The 15,470-nt window shown below is 38.4% G+C and overlaps 1 protein-coding gene across 1 annotated transcript in view; it reads right to left on the reverse strand.

The window, feature by feature from the left end:
* The window catches only part of LOC105937149 (thyrotropin-releasing hormone-degrading ectoenzyme), a 179,090-nt gene that overhangs the window by 45,501 nt on the left and 118,119 nt on the right, over positions 1-15,470 (reverse strand). Inside the window, exons 7-8 of the mRNA XM_036148813.1 lie at positions 10,490-10,555; positions 9,935-10,113 (exon numbers count right to left, since the gene is read on the reverse strand). Coding sequence (XP_036004706.1) covers positions 9,935-10,113; positions 10,490-10,555 — 245 coding nt within the window. The remainder of the gene's footprint in view (positions 1-9,934; positions 10,114-10,489; positions 10,556-15,470) is intronic.

The raw sequence follows: 15,470 nt of genomic DNA on the forward strand, positions 1-15,470 counted from the left end.
TTATTCCAGATAAAATTGTGACAACATTCTTCCAAAAATTGAGCCAACTGTTTTTTTTTTGTAAAATGGCTTGAATATTTGTTCTGTCATTTTCAGTGTGGTCCTTGTTAATCATTGTACCTAAATATTTTTTAACTCATTTTTATCAATTAAAGTGGGTTGATTATTTTGAATTGCTACGATTTCACATTTTTCTATGTTCATCTTTAAGCCTGAAGCTTTTGAGTAAAAAGAAACCACTAAATCGTTACAAATGCAGACCGCGGGCTCTATGTAGTTTGTTTGAGTGGCGTTGCCATAATGTGACGTCATCAGGAGGCGCAGGGACCATGGAGAATTTCTCCGTAAAATTGTCCGTTTATCAGTGTTGTAGTCAAGTCACTATGCCTCGAGTCCGAGTCCAGGTTCGAGTCACCAGTGTTCAAGTCCGAGTCAAGTCCAATTACTAAAAAAAAAAATCCGAGTCGAGTCACTATTGATCCAAGTTCGTTGTAGGAACATGCCGTGACGTGATATATGACATGAAGCAGTAACATTCCATTGCACTAATAATGGCGTTCCGCGAGCGAGCTATTTTTAAAACCTGACGTCATATCACGTACAGGTAGGGCAAATATGCGTTTTCCTCCACTCTTTCGCTGTAGTTACCCGTGGTTTTACTCGGTAAAACTACCGCTTTTTCCAAGTCTAAGACGTCTCCTAACCATGGTTTTTAAACATTGTTGTTATGGAACGCGCAACAGCGACTCGCTGATAGGCCGCATATGAAGGATGTTAAAGCCGCAAGCGGCGTTGATCGGCCCTCGCCGCCAAGCGCCGCTCAGGCCTATTGGCCACCACTGCGGTGCCGGCGGGCGGGGTTTGCGCACTGCAGATGCTGTTACGCATTTTCCTCGCTCGTCCACCGGGCGATTCCCACAAATGCGTTTGGCAGCGTTCCCCCATGACTCACAACAAATCTGGTGCAGATCGGTCGATGCAGCGAGGAGATACAGCCGTTTGATAATGATAATGCATTTGGCCACCGGACTAAATTGTTCGGTGGGCCGGAAAATTTATATCAATTCCTGGACGGTGACTACAAACAGAAAAAAACGGCCGATGACGCCATGAACGCTGAGCAGGAGAAAAACAACGACTTACCTTTCTATCAACTTGGCCAGTTTTCCAGTCTTTCTAAGCCCTCGACACTCAATCCATCGTTTGAGCTGAACGTTGGTATGTTGTTCCACAGTTCTACCAGTAAACCGGGCGCCTGGATATCCTCTTGTGAAAGTTTAACAGCTGTAAAGTCGTTCATATCGTTGTATCTGTTGCATGTGTAATGGCTGGCTGCTACGTGCGCTCTCACACTGTTTGCCCTTCCTTAGCGGCAAGGGGCGTTGCTCATGAGATGGTGACGTCACGTGCGCGGTACGACATTTAGATATTAAAATCATACACCAAATAATATTCTAATGACATATTAAAATTATAGCCTAATGATATAAAAAAAGTCGAGTCTTTTTCTCAATTTCCGAGTCAGAATGATCTGAATGTAGGAGTCCGAGTCCAAGTTCGAGTCATCAGTGCTCAAGTCCAAGTCAAGTCACGAGTCTCTAAATTTAGCTAATGACTCAGACTCGAGTACTACAACACTGCCGTTTACAAACCGCAGTCCCGCTCTCGAATAAAACCTACACCCCGCTATAATTACTTTAGTAAGTCATCCAGACCAATCACAATGTTTTGCGTGCAAACATTAAACCAATCATGTACAGTGATGTCATCAGAAGGCGCAGCGCCCTAAGCTGATCTGGCACCTACACCGTCACTGGCAGCTGTTCGGCTTAAGGGCCAATTACTTTAACACGTCGGGCCAGATTGGTTAGCAGAGCTTTTCTTTTTTTTTTCACATAAATAAATATAATTGTGTGAAAACTGCAATCTGTGTTCACTCATGTTAGCCACGTCTGATTAAAAAAGTGTGGAAAAGAAGGGAAAAGACTGAAAAATGTGTAATTAAGCACTTTGTTAAGCACAGAGCATCTGTAGGTGTAATCTCTTTCACAGCCAGCACCAACACGCTGTGTTGGCGTTCACTTATGTTCTCCTGAGCTGTTGAAAATATTTACGAGCAGTAAAAATGTTTCCTGTCTTTTTATACTTCATTCACCTACCATTTTTAGAACCTGCTTCCCTCTGGGATGTTTCTGTCGAGACGTCTTTCAGTTTAAAAGGGTTAAGCTGTTCATAAATAGACATTATTAACTTAAATTGACTCATGAATAATTCAACGCCGTCCTTTTCAGCATTAAAACTCCTAAAATCAAACAGAGACGCTGGTTCTCCAGCCATAATCGCTGTTTACCTGTCAGCGTCTGAGACGAGCTCTAAAATCCACACTGAGCCTGTTTTTGTTTGACTGAAAGCACAAATGAAAATGTTTTGAAGCTAACGCCACATATAGAAACACCAAGCATGCTTAGAATGAAAGACGCAGAATAAAAAGAAAAATAATAATCACTAATGTGTTTTTAATTACAGCATATTAAAAAAATACTTCCGGTGCGTTCGGCCGTTTCCGTGACGCCACGCCGAGGTTAAAGGTGTTGACTACAGTGTCATAATGCTCCAGTGCTTCGTGGAGCGTCACTTTTTAATTTCCCCAAAGACCAAAAACTTCCAAAGACTTGGAAATGACGTGAATTACAAACCTAAAGCCAACCGACCGACTGGGCGGCGACCACTTTGAGGACGATGCCTTCAGGTACAAGCCGTCATTAATGCGGTCCATTGGCTACAAGGAACGAGAGGGAAAACGGTGCATATAATAAATGAGAAGACGCTCGTTAGTATGAATACTAAAATGCAGCTCACAGGTGTCATGTGAATCTTCTTTGTCGCTGTTCCTCCATAAAAATCACCTGGACTTGGAACTTGTGTTGCTTTACTTTTGTTGAAAAGAAATTATTTCGTTTGGAACAAACCCGCTCTTCCCTCTGAATGCACGAATGTCCCAGACACAGGGAACACAGGTACGAACACTTCATTACCTTAAGTATAAATTTTGGTAATTTATACTTTAGTGGAATAATTACTTTTTAACCTACTTTTTACTTCCACTTTTTCCACAGCCTCACAGCAACACATTTAAATCCACATCTTTAACTATTTATTTTTCACTGATTTATTCCAAATTCTCTTTTCTTTGAAACAAATAATCAATAATTATTCCTTGTGGTGCTAAAATGATCTGACATAATGATTATCAAATCTATAATCACAGCAACTATGATTTCAAATATATATTTAAATGCATAAACTTAAGTAAAATTATAGAATAAATGCCAAACATTGTGATAGTTTTGATGCCTTTTTTTTGTTCTTGACTTTATGGAATAAGCTGATAACAGAGTTTCTATAATATTCTACATATTTAAAACCATTATGATTACATTTCCAGATCTATATTTTAGCCCTGGTGTTTCCATTAAGCAGCTATAATACCTTCATGTTCTCAGGTCTCTGGTTTTCAGCTGTTAAATGGGACTCCAGACCTTTTATGCCTCTACTAGCCAAACGTAGAATAAAAACACGCTTTATTGGTGACACACAGGCTGTTATATGAACTACCAGGGATATATTGGTTTTATTGCCATTATGAACTTGGCTAAAAATTAAAAGCATTAAGTCAGTTTACTTCACAAGAAGGCAACATGGTTTGTAAAAGAATAAAAATACCTGAAATCGTCACTACAGTTTAAACAGAATATAATAAAAATTAAATAGTGGCTACTTAAAAACTCAATAATAACGAAATAAGTTGAAGGAAGAGGCAAAAGTGGAAATTACTGGACAGGGATTACATTTTTCAGCCCAGTTAAACCCACATGGGTCCCATTTTTTATTTATTTATTTTATTTATTTATTTCACGGGGACATTGTACATTAATTAGCATTCCTGCAAATGCACCAGAATTAGCCAAAAGGCTATTTTTCATCTGTTGTCCCTGGACTGATCTTAAAATTGTTTACCTAAAAACACAACAAGAAGAATTTTACAGTGAACAATACAAATATAAAAAGAAATAAGAACAGCTATAACTCTTCACCCTATATGAACGGCGGCTGGCTCGGTGGTAAGGCGGGAGCCTCGGCACAATTTCTGTTCTTCAAGCTTTATAAACGGCTCAAAAAGGGGACAACGGGTAAAAAAAAGAAAAATTAGGGCTGAACGACTTTTTAAATTATTCTTCAATAATGTTGATTACTGATGAATATTGTTATATTTTCTTCACCCATCTGTTTCCTCTCATCACAGTGTTGACATCCCTGTCAGAAATATCTAAATCCTGGTTTGAGAATCAGGAGCCAGATTTTTATTATTACTATTGGTATTCAGAGGACCAAACCATGCACTTGAAAATTAATAGCTTACCAGATACCGTATGTAAGCTCTCCCCTGACGAGGCAAGCGCTGATATTGTTATGCTGGCTGCGACTGGATAGGCTGTTCAGGTCTGGTGAAAATCTGAATAAAATTCAGTCCAGCTGAAGGAGGTCCAGATAAAAAAAAACGAAGCAGCGCGCCTCTTGTTTTTTGTCCTGTTTGTAAAAACAACAGGAGAAAAAGCCAAGCACGACGCAGAGCAGGCGGCCTTTTGAAGTTTGCATAATGTTAGAATGAATATGGGCTGATGGTCCGCCGGCTCAGATCCCGTCTCTCTTTCAATCCCCTCACATAAAAGACGGCTCTGTAAAGACATCATGCATCTACAGGCAGGTTAAAACAAAATCAGCCTTTTCCAGCAGAGAGCCTGAAACAGCGTAGCTCTGGTTGCTGTTTAAAGCGGCAAAACATGACCCGCGAGGAAAAAGACCGAAAATATCACCCTGAATGTGAAGATGTAATTTGTTTATGCTAACAGGTTATCAAAGCAGCCAACCTGTTGGAAATAATCATAATTATATGCAGTCATAAAAGCAAATAAGACCAAGATTTATGATCTTTGGAATAAGACTGGATGTTTCTGACTGGTTGTGTAATGTGGTTCTTTGGTGGTGGTAACCAGTAAATTATATGTTTTATAAATCATAGATAGTAAAAATAAAGATCTTCTAAACAAAGGAAACACAACGGATGTTTGGATTGTTTTAGATTTTGTTTTTGCTTTACGAACACGTTCTGCCCCTTGTTTCTTTGACTTTCTTTTCTCCTGTTCAGATCAAAGATGTCGGTCGACAGTAATGATCTGAAATGCTTCAAAAAGTTAATTGACTAAATGATTAAATAATAATTGGAATCTAACAGCATGACCATCTTGAGTATAACGAAAAAATTTTTCCACAGCCTCACAGAAACACATTTAAATCCACATCTTTAACTATTTATTGTTTAAATTATTTATTCCACATTAACTATTCTCTTTTCTTTGAAACAAATAATCAATAATTATTCCTTTGTGGTGCTAAAATGATCTGACTTAATGATTATTAAATCTGTAATCACTGCAACCATGATATCAAATAATTAAAAGAAATGCATAAACATAAGTAAAATTATAGAATAAATGCTAAACATTGTGATAGTTTTGATGCCTTTTTTCTGTTCTTGACTTTATAGAATAAGCTGATAACAGAGTTTCTATAATATTCTACATATTTAAAATCATTATGATTATATTTCCAGGCCTATATTTTAGCCCTGGTGTTTCCATTAAGCAGCTATAATACCTTCATGTTCTCAGGTCTCTGGTTTTCAGCTGTTAAATGGGACTCCAGACCTTTTATGCCTCTACTAGCCAAACGTAGAATAAAAACACGCTTTATTGGTGACACAGAGGCTGTTATATGAACTACCAGGGATATATTGGTTTTATTCCAATAATGGACTCAGCTAAAAACTAACTGCATTAAGTCAGTTTACTTTACAAGAAGGCAATATGGTTTGTTAAAGAATAAAAATACCTAAAATCTTCACAACTACACTTTAAAACAAACAGAATATATTAAAAACTAGAAAAGGCTGTTCCTGTGTAACAGCGAGTGAGAATGCTAATCTGCTGAAAAACATTCAAATCAAAGAAGAACCAATTTAAACATGAAATGACAAAAGATGAACGATTAAAAAAATGTTATGAAAGAGCTAAACCAGTTAGACAGTAGTAGAAGTAGTAGTATTTTTTTGAAGACTTTAAACGAATCTTAGGAATTTCAAGGAATTTGAACAATTTGAATAATTTGAACAATTTGAGCAATGTGAAAAATTAGAAAATTTTGAATAATTTGAATATTTACAAACATTTGAAGAGTGTGAATAATGTGAAGAATTTGAAGGAACTTGCATTCATTTCAATGGGAGCAAAAAACACAAAAGGTACAAATATTTAAAAAAAATTATAAAAGTTAGTGTAACCATGAGATATAGCAGTAATGTCGAGAATGAATCCCAAAATTGTTGAAATCGGTTGAATTTTGCAGAAGTAGTTAGACGCTGAAAAACGTACGGAGTAATAATAATAAAGAAAATCAGGAAAACAATCAGTGAGAATGCTGTATAGAATTCTCACTGATTAAATAGTGGCTACTTAAAAACTCAATAATAACAAAGCATAAGTTGAAGGTAGAAGCAAAAATGAAAATTAATGTTTAATTTTAGGACTTGTTTCAATGGCAATGGGTAAATCTGGATATATTCAGGTCTTAAATTCATATTTTGATCTTTGTAGTTATTTTAAAAGATATTTGGAGACCCTGTAGAATCCTAGGATGAAACATTGGAGGATAGCTTAGTTAGGTTAATTAGTCGAGTTATCCAATCAGGGAGCTAGCCTGGCTAACGAGCTTAACCAGGAGATCTGAGCAGCTAAGAATGAGAATTTAAAATGCAGCTTATGATCTAAACGTCCCGGCTTCATTCTGGTGGTCCTTGAAAAGAGCCGTGCTCCCCTGCTGTGCTGACCGCCCTCCCCTGTGTAGGCAGCTACACTGCTGTGAAACAAGGCAAGCACGCTGCAAATAACACAACCTCACACTTTCTGTTCATTACACCGAGAAATTCAGGCAAAAATAAATACCAACCGACTGTATGCCGTGAACGCTGCAACCACAGTCAGATTCCCCGATTGTTCACAAATTCACGGCCAAATAAAGACGATTCTGAGCTCAATCTCCATTCTTGTTCTCGCTTCATATTTTCTGACAGCTCTCGTCTTCAGTAACTTTAAAAGATGCTTTGATAAATAATCATAAAAAGTACACAACTAAAAAAAAAAAATAAGAACCCCAGCATATGGCCTGATTCTGAGTCTTTAGCCAGAGATGGGACTTAGACTGGGACTTGTAATCATGGGCAACAAACGTCTGAACAGTATCGTGTGATTTAAAGCCTGGAGAAGGCGGCTCATTAAACTCCAGAGATAACAGCCTGTTTAACAGTTTCTAAAGCCTTGGATAGATCTAACAAAAGTGCAGAAAGCAGCTCTCCCTCTTCTTACGCTGCAATAACATTCTTAGCCGTAACAGTTTCGGTATTTATTGTACTATAAAGCTGGCGGCCGCGGCTGAAAGCTTCATTTAACCCAGAGAATAAAGGAGCCTTAAGAAACATAAAAAAACCAAAGAGTTCTCTGTCATTTAGACCACGATTCTATTCTCTACAAACACAACGAGGTTTAGGAAGAACATCATGTGTATAAGTTACCTCTGCACTAAAAAATAATAAATTCCCCTATAGTATTTTAATTTATTTATCAAAAGCATTTGATACTGTGAATCACCTCAATGGAGGATATTTAGGAGTATGAATTTGATGATAATGCTCCAAAATGGTTATTTAACTACGTCTGCCACAGGCAGCGATTTGATGCATTTAGGGGCTGCAGTTCAAACAGGGCTGAAACACTTTGTGGAGTTCCTCAGGGCTCCATTCTTGGGTCATTGTTATTTCTAATTTACATAAATGATTTAATAAATGCCTCCAATTTTCTTTATTTGCTGACAATATGACCCGGGGTCTCTCCCACTCACATTTGGATTCACTTCTCAAAGATCCTACGCCTACGCTTCTTGGTTCAGATAAAATAAATCATCTTTGAATAAAAAAACAAAAAATAAAATTTAATTATTTTCAGTGGTGACACGTCATATACTGGGAAACATTAAATAATTATTATTGGTGGCAAAGAGCAACATTTCTTGGAGTTATTGTTGAAAAAAAATCTTAAAATGGAAAAAATGGGTTTGTAGAAAAATACATAGAGCTGCTGGTATAATGAAGAGGGCTGGTCATTATTTTACCGCAGACTGATTGCTTCTTTATATGCATAATAACTTATTGCATCATAGTTTAAGGAAGAACCTTCCCCACAACTTTTCAGAAACACAACTTAATCAGATAATCATCGTCCGTCCACTCCTCTGCTTCAGGAGCCACAGACTCTTACTAACATCAACATTTTGTAAAATTGCACCTTTGTTTATTTAACTGATGAAAGTCGTGGGAATACACCGATGCAGTCAAATTTACATTAAACTCACCAGAGTCAGCGCTCCATCTTTCTAAATAGTCCAGCAGAGGTCGGTTCTCAGTTCGACACAGAGGAGCCAAATTTACCCACTCAGCAAAAAACAGCTATTCAGTAAAAGGCCTCAAAAGTTATTTAAAAACGATTAAGATTATGTGTCATTGCTTATGCATGCTATTTCAATTATCTTTAATTTTTATTTTTAAAAGATGACTTTTTACCCTTCATATTAATGTAGTCTACACATTTTTAATAAATTGAAGTATTATTCTTGTTTGTATTGTTTGGATTCTTTTATACTATGTTGGTGGAGTATGGTGGAGGTGATTTCTCCTCATTTTAACTGTGCAGCTAAATTAAACTAATCAGATCTGACTTCTCTAGTGTGATGCATACTAAAGGCTTATAACTGTTTAACATGTATACCTACTAAATTAAGTTATGGTCTCATAATGACAATAAAGAGTCTTGATTCTTGTTGAAACGATCAATAAAGGAAACATTTCCTCAGGTGTGTTTCTGAACGCAGCTCATCTCCGTCCGGTGCTCCTGGCTTCAGAACCAAAACGCGGTTTGCTTCCTAAAGGGCCGGGGAACACCCAGAGACGGCGGAGTGAGTCTGAACGCAGCTCTGAGAGACTCAAAGAGAGCAAACGCAGAAAGAAACCCGCAGCACCTAAACCGGCGGCTTCAGTTCAAGAGCAGAAAGAACCTCAGGAGCGAAACACAAAGAACCCAGATGAAAAGACGAGGAGCGTGAAGGAAGCTTCCAGAGCAAAACTGAGCGGGACGTGGAGAATGTAAATGTCAGCCGCCGCGCAGGAGAGGAAGAAAATGGCAGCAGACGACGGGAACAACAGGCGAGGAAGAGGAGGGTAACTGCTGAAGTATTGATGAAGGAGAAAATGGGTCGATAAAACACAGAAGAGAATAAACTCCGAAGATTGTCGAGGGTGTGAATAAAACATCGTGGCAATTAAATATGGATGACACATAAATGATGAAAAGGTTGTAAAGCAGGTGAGGAAACGTGGGAGAAGGGAAAAAAATACACGGCATGATTGGAAAACGAACAAATTTAAGGGCTTCATGGAACGTGAGGCTTTAAGATCGTCCTTTCAGCGAGTTTTCCAAACTCCAGATGAGTCAGAAGTCATAAAAACTGTGACATATGAAGATCGTTTATCACTAAACATTTCCTACATGGTACACTTGGAGAGCATTCTGTTCTTCTTCTCCTGGATCATCAGTAGAAAAGCTAATTTGATCTGCTTTTTTTTTTTTAAGGAGAGGAATTACATTTCCATCCCTGTGGGAGGAAACTTATGCCTTTAGCAAGTCATCCTCTTATGGTTAGAAATAAAGAAAATGGTCTAAATAAACCTCTCCAGGGACTTTTGATTGAGACAATGCAGAATAAGTCTAACCTGACGTTGTTTCTGACTTCCTCTCCGTACAGGAAGTGCTCCTGGGTGACGGTGATGTAACGGGTCGGCAGCTGCTCCGATTGGTTTTTGCTGATGGTGACGACAGGGTAGCCCATTTGTAGAGTCCATCTGTCCATCATCTCTCCAATGTCAATGTCCCGCCCTTCTGAGTGCATGGCCTTTAAGCAACCACAAAGACGACAGCAAACCGGTCATTATACGGCCTTAATTAGAGAAAGACGAGTGACTAGACTTCTAATTGGCTGCCTATCAATTAAAACTATTAAGAATGAAAATAACACAACATAGATGGCGATTACAATAAAAACGTTGTCTTGTTTGAACGACCAATGGGAAAATGCGTCACTCGAGGTAACTTAGCAACAAATATTTATCAGAACAGCTTTAACGAGCATCTCTCTGGTCTTGATTGGAGTTAATCACTAATTAACAGCCTCAGTGAGTCTGGCTGCCCTCCACTCCTGCAGAGGCTGAAAGCCTTTGGGCCAAATGTGATGAGGCTGGTTTAAAACCCGACAAACAGGTGAGACATACCTGGGTAAGTTTGCTCCATAGGTCATCTCTGGCGGCGTTGCTGTACATGTGACTCAGGAGATAATCCTGAAAAACGGTGAAAGAAACCAGCATCAGAATTCGTTTTACCTTAATCCAGCGATGGACTGGAGTTTAAACCCAGGAGTAACGTGATCTGCGGCCCTGTGTTAAAATATATATCGTCAAGTAGATAAAAAACAATCTGGTTAATCTTAGAGACGTCAACACTTCACTTCTTGAAACCCAAAATCATATTTTAGGTCTTTGAGGGAAAAGTCTCAAGTGTTCGATGTCTAAGACGTTAAACATTTATTCATCGTACATAGAGCCCTTTAATGTCCATAGAAATAAAGACCTGTAACGTTTGTCCTTGGGCTTAATCTATCATGAATATTTAAGAATTGCCTGGTCTAACATTAAGAAAAACATGATTTTATGGAATATTTTTGTACTTTTACTGAAAATACGCAAAAAAAAAAATATCCAGCACATTTATTTAAAGTAACAAAACTTTTTTTTTTTTTTATCCCAGTATACAATTTTGTTAAATTCTGATCTATTCTGTCAATTATCCTTTGGTCTAATGCCATAATATTTGCCACATTAGACACACAAAAATGCATTTATCAAAAAACTTTTGAGGAGTTTAAATTGCTTAATTTTGAATTATTCAAACTGTTTTTATTTGGCTTTGAAACTTTAACCTAGAGGATTTTTTCTGGGTTAAATTAAACAGAACGAGCCAATTATGTCGGTCTTACATAAAAATATCGATCCAATCATAATTTTTAAGATACACTTTTATTTTGAAATTCAGGCATGAACAGGTGATCTGTTGTTCTTCTTCTTTTATTTTACTTAAATGCCTGATTCCCTAGAAATAAAACGGTGAAATCATATTTTTTGTGAGTTAATTGTGTAAATTGTGTTAGTTAGGCAGATAATATCGTATCATTTCAATCGCATGGATCGGAAATCTTAAAACAGTTTATATCAGCAAATATCGTATCATCATACAAACAAATTGATATAACATCACGTCGAGACAAAGTTGGTGATTTACACGCCTAATATTTACTCATGTTAACGCTGATGGCTTCTCCAGAACACCAAGTAACTCAGGTTTGTGACAAATAACCTTACTTTTTTTTACCTTTTTAATTTTTCTTATAGAGACCATTATAAGCTCCAAATGTTAAATTTTAGATGTCTAAAGAAAGTATTTTATGTCATTACATTTTACCTTCATGCACTTTTTTCTTCAGCATAACGACAGAGGCAAAAACAAAGCAGATAAACGTGTCAACAGCTGAATTAGTTTCTGTAGCTGAACCAGACGATGCTTGAATTTATAATGTGCTGAAAGGATGAAGAGAAAAGAAACGCTTGTTTTAATCACAGACTTTTACTGTTTGAGCTTTATGGAAAGTTTTGCCGTTAGGTTCAGGGTTCAATAAAAAAAAATCAAAAGACCTAAAATGATTAGCATTTTCCTCAGTTGATCATTTAAGGCGACATTTGACTTTCAAACACAGTTTAGTCCATCAGATAGTTAGAATAATTGTTTTCTCGGGTTAATTGCTGCAGCTGACTGAACTTCTCTACGTGTAAAAATGTTTTGTTGAATGTGACTCGGAGTCACAGCTCGTTTACTACGACTTGGCTTTTAGAGGAATCCTGCAGCAGCATCAAAGTCATCTGCTGCGCTCTGTCGCCGAGCTGCGCCGTCAGTCTGACACAAAGAGCTGCCAGTTTTAATAATCTCCCAGTCGTTGCTTGGATTTGTACAACACAACCACAACAAGAAAAGACTCGTCTGCGCCGCGTCGAGCAGGACTGCGAATTAAACAGCCGGCGAAGGGGATCTGCTACAGAAAAGGAGCTAAAAGTAAGTAAAATCTTCTTGAAATTAGTTTATTTGTCTATGATTTGAGCAGGTAAATAAGATTATCAGCCAATAGAATGAGTAGGTTTACCCCTAAAATAAGATAATTAGATAAACTGCACTTTAAATAAGATGATGCAGATGAACTGTTTTTATTTTAAGTGCAAAAATCTTATTCCATTGGCAGATAATCTTATTTACCTGCTCAGATCAAGGACAAATACACTCATTTTAAGAAGATTTTACTTACTTTTAGTGCCTTTTTACAGTGTAAGTCGTGAGTTGGGAAACAGACAATATGCTGGTAAAGATGGCGTCTGCCAGAATAGGACAATTAAATTAGAGCAGAGGAGGTAGTAACCAGCTACATTTACTCTGTTACACTTACTTTTTGAACAAAACATACTTCTAGGAGGAGTTTCACTGCAACCTACTTCTTACTTTTACTTGAGTAAATATCATGAAGAAGTATCGCTACTCTTACTAGAGTAAAATGTCAGGCTACTCTGTTCACTGTGAGTAAATTTACTGAATTAAGAACAAAAATGCACCAGAGACACATCTACAGTTTATATTAAGGTGAGACTTCCTGTTTGTAGACAACTTTTGTTGGTTTAATGGTATTTTCTTCATCGAGTCATTTACACTGCAAAAAACTGAACTAAAAATAAGTAAAATATTCTTAAAATGAGTGTATTTGTCCTTGATTTGAGCAGGTAAATAAGATGATCTGCCAATGGAATAAGATTGTTGCACTTAAAATAGGAAAAAACTCATCTCCATCATCTTATTAAGAGTGCAGGATGTTTAATTATCTTATTTTAGGGGTCAAATACTCATTCTATTGGAAGATAATCTTATTTACCTGCTCAGATCAAGGACAAATACACTAATTTTAAGAACATTTTACTTATTTTTAGATCTGTTTTTGCAGTGTACAGGTCATACAGTAAATAGTAGATATTGTTATTGGAAGTATTTTCCACTGTCCTAACTTAAAGTATCTACATGATCAAGTTTTATGTTGAGAAACGTTTAGAAAAGTGTTTCTTCTGCCTTAATTTGTTACTTTGTAATTGTTATTGTTTGTAATGTTATATGTTAGTCGCTGAAATACCAGAATTTAAATGTAATATTCCTGCTGGACCAATTCCATCATTTTAAATATTAACTCAGTTGTTATAAATATTTACTCAGAACTTGAGTAGCCTTTTTTACTCTTGAATGAGTAATTTATTGACTGGGTACTTTTTACTTTGACTTGAGTGAAAATATCTTGCAGTAGTGCTGCTCTTACTTGAGTAAAATCTCTGCCTACTCCACACACAATTAACAGCGACGAGTTAAACGGCTGATCATTAAGGGAGAGCATTTAGTTAAAGCAAAGAAACAACTCTTCCTGTGAAGCAGGAGAGTCATGATTAACCAGGATGACTGACTGATACCTAAAGGGTATTATGAGAATTTAGACAATTGTTGTTAGCTGAAAATATCCACAGATGAATTGAAAGATTTGCTGTTGTAAAAATCCCAGAGGCCTGTTTCACAAAACCAAGACGGAGGATTAATCCGGGATTTTCCTGAGATCCTGGCTAAATTAAGCCTGGACTCAGTTTCACTAAAGCATTCTGGGTTTAATCTCCTCTATTTAGTGCAGGCAAATGGAAAATACAGAAGGTTGTAATTGCATTTGGATCCTAGAGATCATTCAGCTTTCAGCGTCGCTCTTCACTAATTTTGGACAAACATCCAGTTTTTCTCATTTTTGCCCCAAATTGCAGTAGTTGATATCTGTCTTAATTATGCCATGTTATGCAAGTCATGTCCCTTCTCCTGACTGATACCTTTGTACAACAAGATCTTTTTGATCCTCAAACCTCTTTAGCTGAAGTTACATGATACAAATCTGGAAAATCCCAGCAGGACAAATCGACTTTATTATTATTCTGTGATATTTTAAGTACCATAAACCTAAATCCAGTCCTCAAGGGTAAGTGTGGCGCAACTTTTAGATTTGTTTCCAGGTTAACGCGCCTGAATCACAGCATTCGGCCACCAGCGGGACTCTGAGGGGAAGAGGCGGTACGTCGAGCTAGCCGAGCTTTGGTAGGCGTGGAATCATGAAGACTGAAACTAAATCAAAAGGTGCTCCAAATATTAAGGATGCAACCAGGTTTTTGCACATTTTTGTCTAATTTGTTCGTCTCTAGCCTAGAATTTACCAACAAAACAAAAATAAATCCCCCTGGACAGAAAAGACACGCAGCCTTCCTGCTGTGGTGTTATTTAAAGGGAAAGTGGCTTTGGAATGGAAGCGGACTTTCCGTGAGAGCCGGAGGTTGTTCAGCGTGGGCTCTGACCTGGAAGCGGGTATCTGGGGGTGGATTCTGGGAGCCTCCATGTCAGAGGCGTACAGTGAAAAGCTTTTAGACGCAAACCATGTCAGGACAGAAGAGTTGCGTTTTTAATCGTGGCGAGGCAGCGAGGCAGCGAGCCTCGCCGTGGTTGGTGCTTGTGAGGATTCCTGAGAGCTTTGGGGCTCAATTCCAGCCGGTTTTTCAACCTGACGAACAAGCCGAAGACCCAGAGAGCCTCAAAGCCCAGAGGAGGTGTCCAAGGAGGAGCTTAGAGGTGAGAAAGGTTTGGATGAGTCCATGATCCCACAGACAAGGAGGCGGGAAGTGGCACGAGATAAGCCAGAACACGGACAGGTCCGCGGCTCCTCTGGCTCCTCTGGCTCCTCTGACTCCTCTGGTTCCTCTGGCTCCTCTGGTTCCTCTGGCTCCTCTGGTTCCTCTGGTTCCTCTGGCTCCTCTGGCTCCTCTGGCTCCTCTGGCTCCTCTGGTTCCTCTGGCTCCTCTGGCTCCTCTGGTTCCTCTGGTTCCTCTGGTTCCTCTGACTCCTCTGGCTCCTCTGGCTCCTCTGGTTCCTCTGGTTCCTCTGGTTCCTCTGGTTCCTCTGGCTCCTCTGGTTCCTCTGGCTCCTCTGGCTCCTCTGGCTCCTCTGGCTCCTCTGGTTCCTCTGGCTCCTCTGGTTCCTCTGGTTCCTCTGGCTCCTCTGGCTCCTCTGGTTCCTCTGGTTCCTCTGGTTCCTCTG

Source organism: Fundulus heteroclitus, chromosome 17, assembly GCF_011125445.2.
Source record: "Fundulus heteroclitus isolate FHET01 chromosome 17, MU-UCD_Fhet_4.1, whole genome shotgun sequence".
NCBI classification, from domain to species: domain Eukaryota; kingdom Metazoa; phylum Chordata; class Actinopteri; order Cyprinodontiformes; family Fundulidae; genus Fundulus; species Fundulus heteroclitus.